This window comes from Canis lupus, chromosome 14 (assembly GCF_011100685.1).
Source record: "Canis lupus familiaris isolate Mischka breed German Shepherd chromosome 14, alternate assembly UU_Cfam_GSD_1.0, whole genome shotgun sequence".
NCBI classification, from domain to species: domain Eukaryota; kingdom Metazoa; phylum Chordata; class Mammalia; order Carnivora; family Canidae; genus Canis; species Canis lupus.
Window position 1 is genome coordinate 22679130 of NC_049235.1, and position 20357 is coordinate 22699486.

Here is a 20357-nt window from a genome sequence, read left to right on the forward strand (position 1 = left end):
TTCAAAATGTTGTCCCTAAACAACCAATAAGCACTTAAATACGAATCTAATTCTTTTACTTTTGCCACTTAGGTTTAGCATGCTTTTTCCTTTTATCAGAAATGCTTGGTTTGTTTCTCTACAGCAGGGCCCACAGGCTAAATCCAGCCTACTGCCTGTTTTTATAAACTTTGACGAGAACACAGCCATCTCCACTCATATGCATATTGTCTAGGTCTGCTTTTACAGTCCAGTCATAGAGTTGAACAGTTCTGATGGAGGGCTGTAAAGCCTAGAAGACTGATTGTCTCTTAAGAGTCTGCTGACCTCTGATCTAGCATAGCAGTTCTAAAAAAGCTGTTGGCTCAACAGAAAAAGGAGATAGAAATGGCTATTTCACAAAATAGAGCTGTCATGGACATCTACAATGGACCCAGCTGCCTGGCCAGCTGCTGGGGATAGAGAAAGGAAGAGGGGAAAGCTGGGAGAAGGCCACTAAGAGGAGGCGAGGACTGGAAGAGGGCCATGGTGGCACAAAACCCAAGTCTTCTGCAACAGCCAGAATGCCTGTGAGTGCCTGCAAATGTGTGATGGCTTCCCCCAGTCCTAAGCTCACTCTCTCTTATTGGAAAATAATAAAAGCTGCTCAGTTTCTAGTTACCCCTAATAAAGGGGCTATATGAATATAAACAATTACAGCAATGTTTCTGATTTGGGACTTTTATTTTCTTCATGCCCAATAAGCCTACGTGGTTGACATTCACAGCTCCCCTCTTACTCCCAAGCCCCCTACTCTTTATTGCCTTGTACTCGCTAGTGCAGAGGGCACCTAGGCTTTGGCAGCTGCCTTGTAATGGGCCAGAGTACGGGCAGAAGGGTCAGTGGCATTGATCCACCTCGGCATCCAGTAATGGGTCAGCCAGTCAGCCCGGCCGGGGTAGTGGCGTTCAAAGATTTGACGGTAGTAATAGCCCTCTTTAGTTTTAGGAGTATTGAAGGGAAATTTCTGGGCTGCAGCGGCCATCATTGCATCGTCAACCTGGAAGAGCATAAAAGCAAAATGGTTTTTTAAAGGGCACAGAAACACTTGTGTTTAATGTGGCTTCACAACAACAACAAAAGATAACCAAAAGGCATGATGTAAATTGCACAAGAGACCCTTTGAATAACCTTTCACTTAGAAAATGCTAAAATATCCTAATATACACAGTTGCAGTGACTTTTAAGGAACATTTTTGTGACTATCTGTAATACATGGTGGCTCTGAATGTAATACATGGTGGCTCTGAATTAAAGGAGTAATTCCTTTATTCAGGAATAAAACATTCCTGCCTGCCAGCAGCACCCAGCAGGTCCCCAATAATGTGTTAAATGGAGGTCAGTGATGGTTGGTAAGTCGCCTCTTTTGCTCTTTCAATTCTAGATGCTATTATATAATCCTTCATGCTATTGAAATCTTATGAAATTCTTATAAAAATATTGTTTACAGAGAATTTCTCCAACAGACACAAAACATTTAAACAAAATGGACAGCGACTACAACTCTGTGTCCACCATGCCCTATTCCCAAAAAATATTTCTAAAGACATTATACCTGATGTTCAATATATTCCTGCAAGATCCTAAACCAGGAATTCTTAACTGAGGTTATTCCATCACTGAAAGCTTCTTTTGGCCGCCAGAGAATGTCTTTAGGTATCAGATTGGAGTCCTCAAATGTCTCTCTCAGGAGATGTTTTTCTATTCCATTCTGACATGAAAACAAAGGAATGTCAGTAAAAGTTCCAAATATATTCAGTGTCAATGGACAGTTTTTATCTTGAATTGATTCACCTACCTTGGGAATTCTCATATCTGGTGGCAGGGACAAGTAATAGGAAGAAAATCGATGATCCAGGAAGGGGACTCTCAATTCAAGGCTTAAAGGGGAAAAGAAAATCTAAATCAAAATGAATATTTCGTGCCTGTCCATTTAGATTTTCCTTGAAAGTTTCTTAGCATTCAACCAGTCTTTAAATAATGTTAAGACAATGAAGTCATTTTTTGCAGTCCTCCTGCTTGTGCTACACTACTGCAAGAATACAAAAAAAATCTTCATTTAAAACAATATTACCTTATCAGAGTAAGACCAACTGTTTGACAATAATTTACTTTCCCCTGCATAAACAATTAAATGCACATCTCAAAAAGCAGAAAGAGTAAGAATCATGAGAGACCTGATCATTGAGAATGTACTTTTCCTATGAAAATCAAAATCAAAATCAAAATCTTTTCTTGGTGACACCATTTCTCATCCTATTAGAAACTGTAATAATTCAAAACTGTTTACTACTAAATGACTAATTTACATAAAATTCAGTAGTGTTTCATCAAAGGCCACAACATGTTTCCGAAATCCTGGTGACTCTGGTTAAAACAAATGGATGAGATGATAACCATGGATTCAGTTCATTCCCCACACCATGGTTCATTATTTTCCAATCTAAGTGTGATTTAGTAGAAGCAACTAAAACATTGAAAATCGGTTGTCTATCATGTACAATAGTGTCTCATTCTCCAACATGACTGGCCACAAAGTGACAACTTTAGGCATCCAGAAATGGTATCAGAGAAACCTGTTTTATAATCTAATCAACCCTCTTGGATCCTCACTGCCCTGTACCCACACAGGGTCACCACAGAATCCAAGGGGCATGGCAGGCACTCAACACTTATTTCATAGGGATGTATCATCTTTAATTCTCTTAAAAAGTCTTAAAAAGAACTACAATCTGCCTTCTTTCTCCATTGTTCTGATGGCAGCAGAGTGGGACTGTAGTAGTAGGTAGTCTAACCCTAAAGACCATCCCTTCCCCCTCATCAGTGCTGCAACAGCACTAGGAATAAGAGGAGCTTCAATTTCACCAAAAAAAAAAAAAAAAAAAAAAATCATACTTTGCAACATATAACCAAATTAAAACAAAAAAATCAGCTGTTGAGCTTTCTGACTTTTGAAGCTATCTTTATAATTGCTTCTCAGACTACTGAGTCACCCGTGGGCAGCTGTAGTGCGATCTGCCCGGAGAACATCGAACAAGTAGAGTTCCTTCAGAAGCCTCTCACTCTCCTCCTCGGCTTTCTCAGGAGAAGGAGCCTGTGTTACAAACAAACAGGTGAAGTTACAAATACACCAATAACTTTGCTTTGTGCACACAGAACAATCTATATTTCTTACTCTTTCCCACACTCCCGCTGTAATGGCAGGTAAGACAAAAAAGCTACACAAGGTTTGGGGAAGGGCGTCCCTGCTTGGTAAAACAGGCCTCCCTTCACACCAATCAGTTCGTGTCAGGCAATAAAATGGGACACTGTGGGCAATAACACTCTGCCAGAGGATCTCAAGACATATTAGAACCACGATTCTCATGTTTACCCAGTTCTCAAAAATGCAGATAATCTGACACCATCAAGACTTCTTTCTCCCCCAGAAGAAATATAAAACAGAGTACCTCGGTGGCTCAGTTGGTTAAGTGTCTGCATGCCTTCAGCTGAGATCATGATCCCAGGGACCTGGGACTAAGCCTTGCATCAGACTCCTTGCTCAGTGGGGAGTCCGCATCACCCTCTACCCCTCCCCACTGCTCATGCTCTTTCTTTCTCTCGTATTAACTCTCTTTCAAATAAATAAAATCTTAAAAATAAAAAATACAAATCAGACACTATCTGGTTTCCTCACCTACATCACAAGACACTCAAGTGGTAGGGCTATAGTGAAAAGACAGACAATAGCAAACAAATTGTTCACTTTTCCTAGACTAGTGCCAATATCTCTCCATTTCAGAATGCTTACCTTGTGAAAATATATGTAACCCTGAGTCAGTTCATCTGAGCCTTCTCCAGAGAAGATCACCACGCTATCGGTGTTCTTCCGAATGTACTTGGAAACTAAGTACATACCTTAGAAGAGGGACAGAAATTGTTAATGTCAACATAACTCTCTACCAAAAATGCCTTTTGTTTGGCTTTTGGAAACTACTAAGTTTTACTTCGATTGAACTCTGTATTAATGAAGTAGTCTCCAAAATAATGACCTTTTGTCTATAAGCCATTTTAATATACCTAATCCAGAAGTTGTACTGTTATAATGAAATAGCTCAAAATCATTCCAGAATTTCCTATACAGATTTTAATGCTTTTAGATCAAGAATGTCCATCTTAAAACTCTGTTAACCTGAACAATGACAAATACCTTAAAAAAAAAAAATAGCTTTCATACCAGTATCACTCTACAAAAATAATAGGAGTGGGGAATTTAGATAGTTTAGTTTCAATTTTTTTCCTAACACTCCCCATGCACCAAATTTCACAACAGAGTGGTTGTGAGAGTTTTGTTGTTGAGCCTTGTGATCACTTGGCTGACTGAAAGCTGTAGCTCACTGCCACTGCCCAGCATCAGGAGACAGTAGCCTCCACATGGTGCTAGCCTGGGGAAAGTATCCAAATTCAAAGTTGAAGTATGGTTTCTACTGAAAGGGTGTTGCTTTCACACCATCACAAAGTCAAACATTGTTTAAGTGGAACCGTGGTTAAGTGAAGGATCATCTGTAGTGATACCATAAGTGTGGAAGTGTATGTATTTATTCCTGTCCCAAAGAGATTCGGGGAATTCTTAAATGGTCTTGTCTTAAAATACTGCTGACCTAGGAATTTCATTTGCATTCATTCTCAAGTATTGTTTTTCAAACTGTTGTCTGAAATAATCTTTTAACCCTTATTATTTTTTCAGTATTAAAAATCTTTCTGTTATCCGAGAATACCTTACCTACTGAAGCACGAACTGTTGTAATATCGTAAGTTTCCAAGGAAAATATGACTTCATCCAGGACCTGAATGCCTTCCTCAGAATTAAAGAGGACTTCATGGTGTTCACTCCCAATATGATTTGCCACCTGATTATTTAAGAAACGTCCATACACTTGTTATTTAAAGAAAAGAACTGCTCTTTTTTTTTTTTTAGAAAAGAACTGCTCTTGAGAAGGAAAGATGACAGTAGTTCACAGCGCATTATAAGTTAAAAGCAGTGAAAAATAAACCAGGCAAAATAGGGGAAATGATTCTCCAGGCCACCATATACACAGCTCCCTGGTCAGATTTTCTGGCCTCCCTCAGTCTCTGCCCTGACTCAACTAAGAGGTAGACAGCCCATCAGCTCCTTCTACTCCAAGACTTCAACCTAACCATCTAAAGTGTGCCCCCTACACACCGAAGTTACCTACCTCCTCTCTCTCTAGTCCAATGGGACCCCATTCTAACCATGGCCCCCTATTGGCCCTCCAGCAATGTTTTACATTACATTCAGGATAATATTCCTAAAGGGAATGCTGCCACCACCACCCTTTTTTCTTTGGCTATTTTGAATTCTATCAGCATTGATAACTTACTTTGAGACTGCACTCTAGCTCTTTCTCATCCATTCTACATAAGTTCTTCTAGAGTAGGAATAAGGTCTCCTGAACACTGAATATATATTATATGTATAAGGTCCCTCCCCACCCCATAATCCTAACACACAGTATTTTATTAAAAACAGAAAAGAAAAATAGCTAATGTTTACAAAGTACTTACTACATGCTATGTTCTATCCTATGTTCTTTATATGAATTCTATCATTTTTACCACAAAACTATTCCATAGTAGATACTATTATTCCCATTACATATATGAGGAATTACATGGCAGAGGTAGGATTTGAAACCAAAAGTCAGGTTTCAAAGTGTGCAGTCATAACCACTATACCACATCTTTATATTCAAAAAGAATTATTATCATGGGATTTTTAGGATTGCACAAACCTTGGTAGAAGTACCCAAAGGAGTGTGTACAACACAGTTGATACTCAACAGGTATTTCATTCCATTTTAATATCCTTAATTTAAACTAATTACCTGAGTCAGTACAGGAGCATAAATAAGCATAGAATTATTAATTATTGGCTTGATTTTTATTCTAACAGGTATGTCTTAACTAAATAACGGGGAGAGACAGTGTCTTACCTTTCTAGCTGCTAGTAAATCAGTACTGTCTTCCATGCCAATTGCAAATGTCTGGAGAGGGTACTGAACATGGGCCTCTTTTAGTTGCTTTAAGAGGGTGGCAGCAACCAGACTGGAATCTAAGCCCCCTGTGAGTAAGACCGGAAGTACACGGGTTATGTGCCTTGCATAAGGGAGGAACAGGTGGGATTTATAATCCTGTTAGGCTCCAGGTTTTGAGTTTTACCACTTAAAAATCCCCAAGTTTTATAGACTAAAAATTAACTTTAATAAAAGAAAATTCTAACATATATTACCTGAGATAATGGTTATAGTATTTGAATTGGTTTAAAAAATCACTACACACGATTCTAAAGAATGTATATTAGCTCGCTCATCGCAGTGATTATAACAGAACCTGACATTGCTATATAACTATGAATATTAAATGCAGCTTACAGAAATCATTTTCAATCTACAATGGAGGGAAGATTAAATCATAAATATTTTATAGTCAAAACCTCAGGGATAGCTATAAATCATTTAGTTAAATACGCATGAGATATAATTAGGCTTTTTAACAGCCTTTACCTGATAAAAGGCAGCCAATCCTTCTGTCTGTCATCAAGCGTTTCTTAATGGCATTGTCAAAAAGGATCCGGAGGTTGTTCTTCACAGTTTCTATCTCAAAACCTATAAACACATAAAATAAATAAACAATTCCAGAAAATCTTGGTCTGAATTATTTACTGAAACGTGGTACACAATCATCTGTATCTATCATGATGACATGTGCTCAACCGTGGAATTTGCCAAATCCCAATGCACCACCTCCAAATTAAATAGGAAATAGCTCTTCAGACTCGAACCATTCCAGTGACATGATAATATCATTTTCTTTTTTCCTTTTGGGGAAGACAGGTAGGGACTAGGCGAGTGGGAGTATCTACTACCTGGAAACAGTTTCTCCACATTGTCGTAGAGGGCGTGCAGAGGTTCATCTCTACAATGATGATATTTGACCATTTCCACAGATGCAACTTTGCCATTTGGCTTTAAATCCAAAACTTCATAATGTCCTGGGAGAAAAGGCTCCACTTTTAGAAAAGGAGTCGTGGAGTGCTTCAAGTTAACAAGACCTACGAATTCAAGAAGATAATTTTACTCAAGATACAATGCACAATAACTTTCAGTTACTTATTATCCCCTAAATTCCTATTTTCCCTTTTTAATATAAACATATGTCTATTAGATGAGCAAAATATAGAAAAATTAACCCAAATACTACTATCTACTTACTAGAGAGGGCACAGTAGTAGAGATATATAGCAAGGCTGCACTGATTTCTAGTAATTCAAATAGGAAAATCAGCAATGTTCAATATCTTCTCCCTAGCTGAAATTTCAAATCAAGAGAATCTATTTTCTATAATAAATTAAATATAAAAAGATACATTAAACAGAGAGATCGACTTGAAATTACTCATTTTATGTTATCCTGGGAGTCATTTCTTTGACTGAGGTATTTTACGAAATAGCCATGGTTCCTAGACCTTTGACAGGCAAAATGATCCACTAAGAGATCGACTTTACTTTAAAGTTGGATATTAAGAAGTCAGGCATCTACCTCTTAGTTATTACATACTCTGTAATGTTAACAGTATAATCTAAAGTTCCTCAATAAGTTTTCACAGAGAGTAACCAACCTGACACCACCATAATCTTTGATACAAAATCAATGTTATATTATAAATAGGAATAGCCTATCTAAATGCTCATTATGATTTACAATGTGAATTTGTCAGCCTAGTAATCTGTCTTATTGAATTCAAAAACCAGATTGGACTCAGATCCCATCACTAGCTAGCAGACCTCAACAGAGCCATATAACTTCTATGGGGGATGAAGAGTAATTTAAAAGTTTTAACTAGGCAATACCATGAATGGATTAGTTTTTGATATATTATCCTAAAAGCACTGAGACTATGTTGGCAAACCAAACTTCAATAAAAAAAATAATAAAAATTAAATAAAATTAAAAAAATAAATTAAAAATAAAAGCACTAAGAAATAGTCATTTGAAAACTTTTGGAGTGCCCATTATGATATTCAGAAATATGAGCTAGAGAAAAACACAAAACCAGAGCAATAATGAAAACCCACAGAAAAATTCTATCATTACCTTTAGCTTCTGAACACACAGCCAAAAATCCATCTTCTGTCATGGCTTTAAACAAAGGCCTGACTCCATAAGTATCTCTGCCCAGGAACACTTTCTTATTGGCAGTATCCAGCAAAATAAATGCAAATACCCCATCCAACATACAAACTGTTTGTTCAATTCCTCCTTTGTCGTATAGATGAAGGATTATCTCACCATCCACTTTGGTCTGGTATTCAAATTCAAAATGGTGTTGCATCTTATAAAAGTAATAATAAAATAAACATGTTAAAATCTGTGTGCATTCACTAATAATTTTTCATTGCAAGTTGGTTCAATACTTCCGTGTTCTATAAGCATGCACTTTAGTGGAATTACAGCATTATCAAGATATAATTTGTTTGAGGTCACAATTCTGCAAATTCTTTATAACATAGAGCTAAGTCCATGAAAATTTTTGTTGCATTTTCATAAATGCAGTGTATCAAAACAATCCTGTGTGGACAGATAGAAATGCATATTACATATGTGCTATGTCTGTAATACACATATATTTACAGCTGTACGTGAGGCAAATAGGATGTCCCCTTGCCATGACACTAAAAATGTGCTGCCACAACTGTAGTATTTTGGCTTGGGAATATAATATCAGCTAAGGTTTTTCCAGTTCAGTCCCAAAGACCTGCCTACAAAAATGGAAAGCAAAAGGACAAATATAGTTGGTTCTGGTCCCTGACAAGTAGATGATTCCATCACAACAATAAAGACATGGTGCAAACAAAGCTGCTGGTCCCCAGGGAATGACCGTTAATATTCAGTTTTTGTACCACTGCAGTGGCATTAAAGCTACTACTTCTCACTGAGGGACAAAATGACAGGGAGGCTTTAGCAGCTCACACCCCCCCAAGGCACAGCAAAGTGACAGTCATGACCACTGAGTGCAGAGGGTTTGATTACATTACACCTGGACTCTGTGGCTCTCCAACACCACTGGCAAAGACGGTGAAAAGTACTCAGAGAATTCCTCTTTCTGCGAACTTACTCATATTTTAGCTGACAATGGAGAGAAGTTCATATAAACAAAATGAGGTAGAAATCCTGGATAAGTTTAAACATTAAAATAAGTTTCTAAAATTCAAAAAGAGAATCTATGTTTGTATACATATGACCTATAATCATGCTTCACAATCATGTTCACTCTACGATTTGTGAAACTTCCATCTATGAGCATTCAGAATGACCCAAAACATGGGTTTTGGCTGCCTCCAGCGACTACAAAGCCACTTCCGGTTCACCTCCCCCTACTCTGAGAGACCATCTGGGAAGATCCTGTCACTAGCAGGTGGGTTTGGAAGCAGTCTTCTGCTGACCCTTCTGGGCTTAGGCATTGGAAAGATGAATATACCCCAAAGCATTCAATGATTCCGGTAAGCCACGGCCTCCCTAATCTATCCTCCATTGCCACCATGTCAGCACTGCTCTTTAGCTAAAGCTAGCAGGTAATTTATTGGTTAATGATTCCCATGTACCACTATTCACCCTCCTGAAACCACATGGGTAAAAGCTACACTGGGATAAAAGCCCCTATCTCTTGCCCCCATCCAGAAATCACACTGCCATTTGACCTGCTGGTTGTAAGCCCCTAATGCTCCCTGCAGAGACTCTTCTCTGCCCCAGACTCCACTCAAATTTCTCCTCTCTTTCATTTATTCTCCTCCATGCCTAACATACCTCCAGCTATATTTTATTAGCAGGAATAAATTTTCTTTTCTGTAAAAAAAAAAAAAAAAAAAGAGGGGCGTTGAAGTTTATGTTGCAGCATACTTTATATACGCCTAAAATGGCCATCCACCTAGACAAATTTCTGGGTGCTCACACTGCATAAGCTTAGATGATTGGTAGAAACAATGGAATGTCTATGCTTTTGAAAATATCTTTTTTTTGAAAATATATTTGACTAATTTAGAATAAAAACACTTTTGAAACATTTATCATTTTCTAACTTTTCAATAAAAAACATAAAAGCAGCAAAGTTGTTGTTCAAGTAAAACAAGGTATTTCCTATATCTTTTCAGGTGAAAATCAGGTTAAAATTGCCATAATGCAATCCAGCATTCTTGTGTATATGGTATTAACTTGGAAGGAAGTAGGAAAGTAGTCTTAACTATTTCCTTCCTGTACTCTCACTAGTGTGAAACTCCATTCTTACTTTTCTTGTTCACCATTTTATCTCTAAGCACCTAGAAAGAGGATGCCTGTGTATAATACACCCTTAATAAATGTATGAAAGGAATCTAAATAACTATAAAAACTTCTCAAATGAGAAGCCTATGATTCGGAGTATTCCTATAAGCATATAACAAACATCAAAAGCTATCACCCAGAGAAAAATGTCCAAAGGGTAACTAGAATGTAAATCCCTACCTGGGAATGATAGACCTAACATATCAAGACTCAAAAAGTATCAAGGAACAACTAACTGTATGAAGTATGAATGCTATCTGGATTCAAACAAAACAGCTATAAAAATATCCTTGGTGGGGATGCCTGGGTGGTTCAGTGGGTTAAAGCATCCCAACTCTTGATTTTGGCTCAGGTCATAATCTCGGGGTCTTGAGATCAAGCCCCATGTGGGGTTCTGCACTGGGCATGGAGCCTACTTAAGAGTCTGTCTTTCCAGGATACCTGGGTGGCTCAGTGGTTGAGCATCTGCCTTTGGCTCAGGCCATGATCCTGGGTCTGGGATCGAGTCCCGCATCGGGCTCCCTGTGGGGAGCCTGCTTCTCCCTCTGCCTATGTCTCTGCCTCTCTCTGTGTGTCTCTCAGGAATGTATAAATAAAATCTTTAAAAAAAAAAAAAAAAAGATTTTCTCTTTCCCTTTGCCTCTGCCCCTGCCCACATCTTCCTACTGCCCAAAAAATAAAAAGATATTCTTGGCACACTTGCAGAAATTTAATATGAACCGAATATTAAATGGTTCTATTAATTCTTAGGTTTAATAGTATTGGTGGGGATCCCTGGGTGGCGCAGCGGTTTGGTGCCTGCCTTTGGCCCAGGGCATGATCCTGGAGACCCTGGATCGAATCCCACATCGGGCTCCCTGCATGGAGCCTGCTTCTCCCTCTGCCTATGTCTCTGCCTCTCTCTCTCTCTGTGACTATCATGAATAAATAAATAAAATCTTTAAAAAAAAAAAAAAATAGTATTGGTGTTAGGTAGAGGAATGCCCTAATTTTTAAGAGGAAGTGCTTATATATTTAGGAATAAAGTGTCACATCTATAGTATACTCTAAAATGATTCAGCCAAAAAAAAAAAAAAAAAAATCAATGCCTAGATATATATACAGAAAGAGACAAACAGAGCAGATATGGTAAAACATTAACAGTTATACAATCTAGGTTCTCGTTCTGTTCTTTTTTACATGTTTGAAATTTTCAAAATTAAAATCTGGGGAGGACGGTGGCAAACAAAAGACTACTTGGAAATTTTAGATTAAAAAAAATTTTTTTTAAGATCTTATTTATTGATTCATGAGAGACACAGAGAGAGAGAGAGAGAGAGAGAGAGAGAGAGAGGCAGAGACACAGGCAGAGGGAGCAGGCTCCATGCAGGGAGCCTGATGTGGGACTCGATCCCTAGTCTCCAGGATCAGGCCCTGGGCTGAAGGTGCTAAACAGCTGAGCCACCCGGGCTGCCCCTAGATTAAAAGATTTATGAAACACTAGCTAAACAATTCCAGATTGGAAGGTTCTTAGCCAATTTGGCTTCCTGAGGTCAGAATTTCCACTCCCTCACCACTCTCATCCTGAGTAAGCTTTCACCAGATTAGGAAGCTGTTCCAATTTTAATACTGCTAAAAAATCACTTCTTGCACTCTGTTGCATCTGGCTACCCTTCTGGCATGTGGCTCTATGTAAGTGCAATATGCAGAGCAATAAATATCATAAGGGCAGGATTATATAAAACCTACAAGTATGATTACCTCCAAACTATTAAACTCTATACCTACCCTAAAATTCTCCCATCTTACTACTCTTAGAATGATAGTCCAACTCCTTACCAAGTCCTTCTTGATTGAGTCCTGCTGATCCTCCTAACCCCACCTTCCTACCTACTCCCCTTGTCACAATCCCAGGGCTGCTTCCTGCCACAGGCTTCTACACATGCTATTCCCTCTGCATGAAAAGTTCTTTCCAGCGCTGATAGTTGATCACGGTCCATTAGGTATTCGTTCAAAAGTGTCCCTTCCTCTGATCAGGCCTTCTCTGATCATGCTTATTGACACTGAATCTCCCACATCATCCATGTTTTCAGAATATTTATCATATGTAAAAGGAATTTTTTTTGTCTTTGATTTTAAATGGAACAAAGCTCCATCAGACCTACCTCTCATACTTACTATTATATCCCTAGCACCAAACATAGACTCTAATTAATAATCAAATTCATAAAAGGAAAAAAAATTCTGAGTTAAAGAATTACAATCCTCAATTTTGGTTTTTTTTTTTTTTGTGACCAGCTCATTTGACCTCTTTGTGCATAAGTGCATAGTCTTTATAACTGCAGCAAATGAGGGACATGGAAACTGAAAAGTAGAAAGCTTTATACAAAATATTTAAAAATTATAACCAACTAGCTCTGAGGTTTAATCACATCCAGATACCTTCTGGTTTTATTTACCTTCTTGTGGTTGTAGATTTCACCGTTGTAACAGAGCCACAAATAAGGATATTTCTTTACTCGAATTGGCTGCATTCCAAACAGCTGGTCAACCACTGCCAACCGATGAAATCCAAAGCAGCAGTTGGTGTATCCATTGACATTCTCAAAACGAAATGCATCTGGACCCCTGTGTGCAATCTTCATAGCACTCAGGCACTGCACAGAAAGGCAGTCATCACTGCCAAAGAGGGCCCAAATCCCACACATGGTGCAATGGAGCTACGGGCTTTCTATGAAGAGAAGAACAGGTCAGCTAAATATTCAATATCCATTCCAAATCTGTATTAAATCTTAATTCCAAAAACTGGCATACTCCACTTCAAAGGCTGAAACTTAAACTATCTCGTCTACAGCAATTTTCCATTAAGCCGCCAAGCACACAGGAGTTGAGAATGATTTAATTTGTGTATAAGCAGGGCACCTGGGTGGATCAGTGGGTTAAGCATCTGCCTTGAACTCAGGCCATGATCCCAGGTCCTGGGATGGAGCCTTGAGTGGGGCTCCCTGCTCAATGGGAGGTTTGCTTTCCCCTCTCTCATTGCCCCTCCCCTCCATTCATGCATACACACTCTCTCTTTCAAATAAATAAATAAATAAATAAAATATCTAAAAAATAATAATAATTTACATACAAGTATTCAGAAAAAATGCATGACCTTTACATCTGGCCAGCTGTAGCAGTCTGGCACCCTGTTGAAGCCTGCATATCTCTCACCTTGAGACTTGGTCAGCTAGAGCTCAGAGCAGAGGGAGTCATGCCATATTCTAGGTTTACTTTTAAGATAAAGATACATGTCCAGGCTGGCTCAAATCTAGTGAGATTCCCCATCCCACTCTCTACATCCCAGAATCTCAGAGGCCCTCAAAAATCCAAGAGACTCAAAGTACTACCACAGTTCCCTCTGAGGTCTCTTTGACAATTAAATGTCCTATCTTTACCTGTATGGAGGGTAAAAAAGATCATACATACTTGCTCAAGTGTGATATTAAGATATACAGCTAGTACAAGAATTTCACAACTTCTGGCTTACCTCTAAGTGATCTATTCAAATGTGATGAAAGAAATTCTAAAGAGAAAAAAGAAAGGCATGTTATCTAGGATCAGATATCCTGGCTGTATAAGAAAAAAAAAAATTTAGGTTGATAGAGCTGCATAATGTTCATCATCAAAATGTTCCAAAAGACAAAAATATTGGAGAATATTTTTATCTCAAGGTTGCCTTGGTTCATAAGAAAGCAAAGTAAGTGGCACATAAACAGCAACATCATCTCTGAAAAACAACTTGGCCATCCCTATAGGCTAAAAAGCAAACAATTCCTACAAATGTTACCTTGCAATTTCATATTCTCAACTGTGAAATAAAGGGTTGTTTTATCTGGATGCTGTCAGCCAGGTATTTTACCAAAATATCTCGAACTTAGAAACTATTTGGGAATTTTTTTTTCTTTTTCTTTTCTTTTTTTTTATTTGGGAATTTTTAATTCAAAATTGCAGCCAATGCCTAATTTGAGACAAAATTATCAAGAAAATTTATACATTTAAGTTACACCAGTCAGTTTGGACAATCCTCTGAGGGTGTTTGTATCTAAGTGAACCAAAGCTTGTTTAGCCTTTTAACAAGACCATATCAAACTGATGAAAAGTAGGGACTCAAACAACATGAAGTGGCACGTGTCCTATGTAGTCCCTTCCATGCACTTGGCCAAATAGCTTCTTCTTTTTTTTTTTAAGATTTATTTATTTATTTATTCATGATAGACATAGAGAGAGAGAGAGGCAGAGACACAGGCAGAGGGAGAAGCAGGCTCCATGCCAGGAGCCTGACGTGGGACTCAGGATCACGCCCTGGGCCAAAGGCAGGCGCCAAACCGCTGAGCCACCCAGGGATCCCCTGGCCAAATAGCTTCTAATGGGATTTTTGAGATTAGGGGAAATTTACTTAGATTGAAATGATATGACTACTGATAAGCCAGGTTTCACTCTATACCAGTTAAAAATGGACTGAGACAGTGCTTTGAAAATCACAAGAGGGGGACGCCTGAGTGGCTCAGTGGTTGAGCGTCTGCCTTCAGCTCAGGGTGTGATCCTGGGATTAGGGATCAAGTCCCACATCAGGCTCCTTGTAGGGAGCTTGCTTCTTCCTCTGCCTGTGTCTCTGCCTCTGTGTCTCTCATGAATAAATAAAAAAAAATCTAAGAAAAAAAAAAAAAGAAAAGAAAATCACAAGAGGTCATTACTGAATCATTTACCCGTCTTCCTAATGCAGCTTAGTGAATCCCACTATTAAGTCTACTATAAGGAACACACATTAAGCACTAGAGGAGCAAGAAGGGGAACACACATTAATTAGGAAGCACACTTCCTTCTGCAGCAGGAAAAAGCACATTAAAACTATTACCTATTTTTATTGGACTCTTACTTGCAAAGGTCCTACTTGCGTGCTTTTTCCTTCTGCTATTACCTGTTCCCAGGAATTCTCTGTATTTCCTCATAAACTTCTAGAACAGTGCTGTCCAGTAGAAACGTGAGCTACATATGGTATTTTAAAAACACTAGTAGCCCCATTAAAAAAAGTAAATAGAAACAGGGACGATAACTTGAAATATGTTTTAACATAATATACCAAAAATAGTATTTCAGTAGGTAATCAGTATAAAAAATTATCAAGATACATTGCCTTTCTCTATTAAATCGTCAACATCTGGTGTGTCTTACACTTACACCACACCTCAATTTGAACGAGTCAGCATTTCAAGTTCTCAGTAGTTACATGTGGGCTGAATTGGACAGTGCTGCTTCGGTGCATTTGATTTCGAGGCTGCTTACCAACTACCTCACCATATTGTTTTATTTTTGCATTAAGATATCAGCAACCGACTCCTGGACAGGCTCAAGACTTAAGTTATTATTATTATTTTTTAATCTTACAGCAATTTGATCAATGAGAAAAGGGTCATGAGTGCTTTTAAATGGTTAGGCAAGGCACCCAGGGCAATGGCCTATGAAGAAATAATGTAGGCCAAGGGCCCAGAAGAAAACGGTCCTTTTATTCAAAAGAGTAACATTAATCTGAAACTAGCCCTACGGAATAGATATCCATGAGAAAGGCAAGTCAGTTCTTTTGCTTTGTTCCACGCCACTCCGCCTGTCGCCCTGACAGATCTCTTCTGGGTGAGGTTTGCTCAAGTCACTTGTGGAGTCCTGCAGTCTGGCGGGGAGGGTGGGGAGGGTGGGGAGAGGGAGGGGAGGAAACGGGTGGGGCGAGCCGGAGGTGAGGGGCACGTACAGACCCTTAGGCTTGGACAGACGGCCCGGGGATCCGACCAGCTGCTGCGCCGCCCGAAACTCCGACTGCCCCGCAGCCACGTGCAGCCGCCGGCCGCTTCCCCGGACTGCGAACATCTCCACAGGCTTCGGTGCAATAGGATTACAAGCTGTGAGATGTACCGGGGCCCGGGTGGGCCGCAGCCCGGCCTCCCCTCTGCCTTTCCCCGGGCCCCCTCCTCGCGGGGCCGGGAGCGAGGTGTTCGCTCCCCCGCGGGCTCCCAGGTGCGCCACAATCGGCCCCGCCCCTCGAGCCGCAGGAGCCGCAGGAGCCGCAGGAGCCGCAGCGCGGGCAGGCGGCGGCCGCCTGGGGCCCGGGGCGCGCAGGTCGGCAGCAGCGCCCCGGCCGCCTCCTCGGCCTCCCGCCCCCTCCCCGGGCCGGCCCGGGCCACGCCGGGAGGGCGCTGCGCTGGGCGGCCGGGCCTGGCTTACCTGGGCTCCGGCGGAGGCGTCGGCGGGAGGCGCCGGGTAGGGGCTGCAGGTTGCGGGCGGGGCGGCGGGCCTGCTCGGCTTTCTCCCGGCCTCGCTCCTGTAATGCTTGCGGGAAGTTTCATCATGTCTGTGGGCGCCAACCAGCGCGCAGGGGCGTGGCCCACGATGCGAGACCTTGGCGGGGCGGAGCAGGAGCGGGGAGCAAGGACCGACTGCTCCGTTCCAGCTCCTTAAAGTGTTAGCGCACCTGCTGGAGGGGAGAGCCTCAGAGGTCTAGCCGGGTGCCCCGCTGACACCTAGGGTGACCTCACCTGCTCTTCTGGCCATGAGGAGGTCTTCTGCCCTTGGCTTGTTCTTTGGGAAATCATCGCCAAATTGATCAGTGTCCCCTTCGCATCAGATCTCCCTCATGTCCTTAATTGCAAAGGTTTTAGGTGCACAGGTATCCACTGCGCTCTAACAAAAAGGCCCGCATGGGTACCTGTTTTTGCTACCTGAAAGAAATCAGAAGAGGATTTTTGCTTTTAGGGGGGAAAGGCGAAAAATGAAAATAGCGTTCAGTTTTTATTTGGCAGCCAGCATGGATGGAGCAGCAAGAATGGCACTGCCAAGTTCCCTCCCCAGATCTGCACTCAGCATCAAGGTGCCCTAGCTTTGAACAATGTCTTAGAGCATCTGTGCTTTATCTCCATTTATATCGTGCATTCGTTAGCAGGATGTGTCCTAAGGTGTCAGAAAGGCCTAAGAGAGGTTATTTTGAGGATCTAAGAAAACCCATTTTCCATGTAAAGTAATGAATGGTAACTGCTTCTTCATTTTATGTCATTTCGGCCTACAAAATGTTTCATAGGAACACTCTACTTTGAGATAGCAGGGAAACCTGTACTTCAGTTTCCCCTTGACTCCTAAGAGAGCATCCGATACATAGACGTGTATGTATACATACAGAAAGATCTGTCCTATTAATATATAATGGGGCAGATGGGAAGAGCTGGAAGGATATCATCTTTCTATTAACTATGAGGTAGATTTCACTATCTTCTATCTCAGACGTAATTAAATTTCTCCCCCTTCTGGATATCAGATCAGTGAATTTTTATTTTGTGTTGGATCATCATCAAACTTGTGATGCCGTTATATTCGCCTTCAATTAGATTGTCACTTTCCTGGTTGTGTTGACTTGACCTTTTGAGCCTCATTAGCAGCTCAGTGGATACCACTAGGTAGATTCTCAAACCTGTATTCAATTGGATTCAGTTCTTCATCGTATTTTGTCATTGACAAATGTCAGTTTCAGGAAAGGATGGAGTTCCAGTCTGAATTTTACCACTAACTACTTCTATAACCATAGGTATGTTCTATAACCTTTCTAGGTTTCCATCTTGAAAGGAAAGTAGAGATTGCCAGGGGTCATTCCAGCCCTAAAATTCTAAGCACTAAAGTGATGAGCATTCTGTAGAACCCTAGCACCCAAGAAGGAAACTTTTTTTCCATCCCCACAATATCATGTCTTTTTGAAACTCAAAATAACTTTACAATCTGGATAATTTTACATCAGGCCCAGGTAGAATTATCCAAATTCACTCACCTGCTATTTGTAGATCCAGGATGTGAAATCAGGTTCATCTGGATCCACAGGACATTCTCTTCTGATCATATTCTGCCTATGGAATAGGTTCACAAGAAGAACTGGGTCATACTGACAGAAGAGCAAGGATTCTCTCTTATGTTTGCTAAACATGAATGATTTACATTCAGAATCAAATATATGTTCTTTTCCAGATTTCATCCCCACTCTTATATTGGAACATTACCCTAAAATTAGATCTTTTTCCTTTTTATTATCTGCACTAGAGTTTAAAAGGGAAGACTCTCCATTTTAAAGGCATTGTTGAACTGGTACCAGTACTGCCCTCAAATTTGTTACACAGTACAGGGAAAGACTCGTCCTCAGAAATCAATTTTTTTCTTTTTTTAATTTAAGTTTTTATTTTAATTCCAGTTAGTTAACATACAGTGTTAGTTTCAATTGTACAATACAGTAATTCAACAAGCCCATACATCACCCTGTGCTCATCATGACAAGTGTACTCCTTAATCCCTAACACCTACTTACTCCATCCTCCCACCCACCTCCCTCTGGTAACCATCAGATTATTCTCTATAATTAAGAATCTCTTGCTTTCTCTCTCTCTCTATTTTTTTCCCTTGTTTGTTTCTTAAATTCCACATTAGTGAAATCACATGGTATTTGTCTTTCTCTGACTGACTGATTTTGCTTAGCATAATACTTCTAACCCCATCTATGTCATTGTAAATAGCGGGATGTCATTCTTTTTTATGGCTGAATAGTATTTCATTGTATATATACCACATATTCCTTATCTATTCATCAGTCTATGGACACTTGGGCTGCTTCTATATCTTGGCTATTATAAATAATGCTGCTATAAACATAAGAATGTATGTATCCTTTTGAATTCTAGCATGATTGCTTGATCATAAGGTAGTTCTGTTTTTAACTTTTAAGGAACTTCTATACTATTCTCCACAGTGGCTGCACCAGTCTGCATTCCCACCAACAGTATGAGTGTTCCTTTTTCTCCATATATTCTTCAAAACCTGTTTGTGTTGTTGATTTTAGCCATTCTACAGGTGTGAGATGATATCTCATTGTAGTTTTGATTTGCATTTCCATGATGGTAAGTGATGGCAAACATTTTTTATATGTCTTTTGACCATCTGAATGTCCTCTTTGGACATTGGACAATCCTCATTGTCTGTTCATATCTTCTGACTATTTTTAATTAGATTATTTGGTTTTGGGGTGTTGAGTTGTATAAGTCCTTTATATATTTTGGATACTAACCCTTTATTGGATATGTCATTTGCAAATAAATCTCCCATTCAGTAGGTTGCCTTTGGTTGATTGTTTCCTTTACTGTGCAGAAGCTTTTCATTTTGATGTAGTCCCAATAGTTTATTTTTGGTTTTGTTTCCCTTGCCTCAGAAGACTTATCTTGAAAGATAAGCCTATGCCAAAGAATTACTGCTGGTGTTCTCTTCTAGGATTTTTATGGTTTCGCATTTCCCATTTAGGTCTTTAATCCATTTTGATTTTTCTTTTGTGTATGGTGTAAGATGTGGTCCCATTTCATTTTGTATGTTGCTGTCCAGTTTTCCAAACACCATTTGTTGAAAAGACTATCTTTTTCCCATTGAATATTCTTTCTTGCTTTGTTGAAGATTAATTGACCATATAGTTGTAAGTTTATTTCTGGATTTTCTATTCTGTTTTACTGATCTACGTGTCTATTTTTGTGCCAGTAATATATTGTTTTGATTACTATAGGCTTGAAATATAACTTGAAGTCCAGAATTGTGATGCTTTCAGCTTTGCTTTTCTTTTTCAAGATTGTTTTTGCTCTTCAGGGCCTTTTGTGGTTCCATACAAATTTAAGACCATGAAAAATGCTGTTGGTATTTTGATAGGAATTGCATTAAACCTGCAGATTGCTTTGGGTAGTAGAAATGTTTAACAATATTTGTTCTTCCAATCCATGAGCATGGAATGTCTTTCCTTTTCTTTGTGTTATCTTCAATTTCTTTCATCAGTGTTTTATAGTTTTCAGAGTACAGGTCTTTCACCTCTTTGGTTAGGTTTATTACTATGTATTTTATTATTTTCCGTGCAATTATAAATAGAATGGTCTCAAAAACCAGTTA

General features: G+C 39.6%; 1 protein-coding gene across 3 annotated transcripts; it reads right to left on the reverse strand.

Moving 5' to 3' along the window:
- Nucleotides 1-683: 683 nt before the first annotated feature.
- On the reverse strand, nucleotides 684-16762 carry ASNS (asparagine synthetase (glutamine-hydrolyzing)). 3 transcript variants are annotated; one of them, XM_038556888.1, is made up of 13 exons: nucleotides 16632-16762; nucleotides 13906-13941; nucleotides 12833-13104; nucleotides 8172-8409; nucleotides 6944-7129; nucleotides 6582-6683; nucleotides 6012-6139; nucleotides 4781-4907; nucleotides 3809-3915; nucleotides 3012-3112; nucleotides 1817-1898; nucleotides 1574-1729; nucleotides 684-1018 (listed from the first exon to the last, which is right to left on the reverse strand). In XM_038556888.1, exons 3-13 carry the CDS (start codon nucleotides 13079-13081, stop codon nucleotides 809-811), a joined length of 1686 nt encoding a protein of 561 aa, XP_038412816.1. In that variant the 5' UTR covers nucleotides 13082-13104; nucleotides 13906-13941; nucleotides 16632-16762; the 3' UTR covers nucleotides 684-808. The 3 variants fall into 3 exon arrangements, with proteins under 3 accessions (XP_038412816.1, XP_038412817.1, XP_038412818.1); XM_038556889.1 differs by lacking the exon at nucleotides 16632-16762 and adding an exon at nucleotides 16166-16386; XM_038556890.1 differs by lacking the exon at nucleotides 16632-16762 and adding an exon at nucleotides 16162-16386.
- Nucleotides 16763-20357: the final 3595 nt, after the last annotated feature.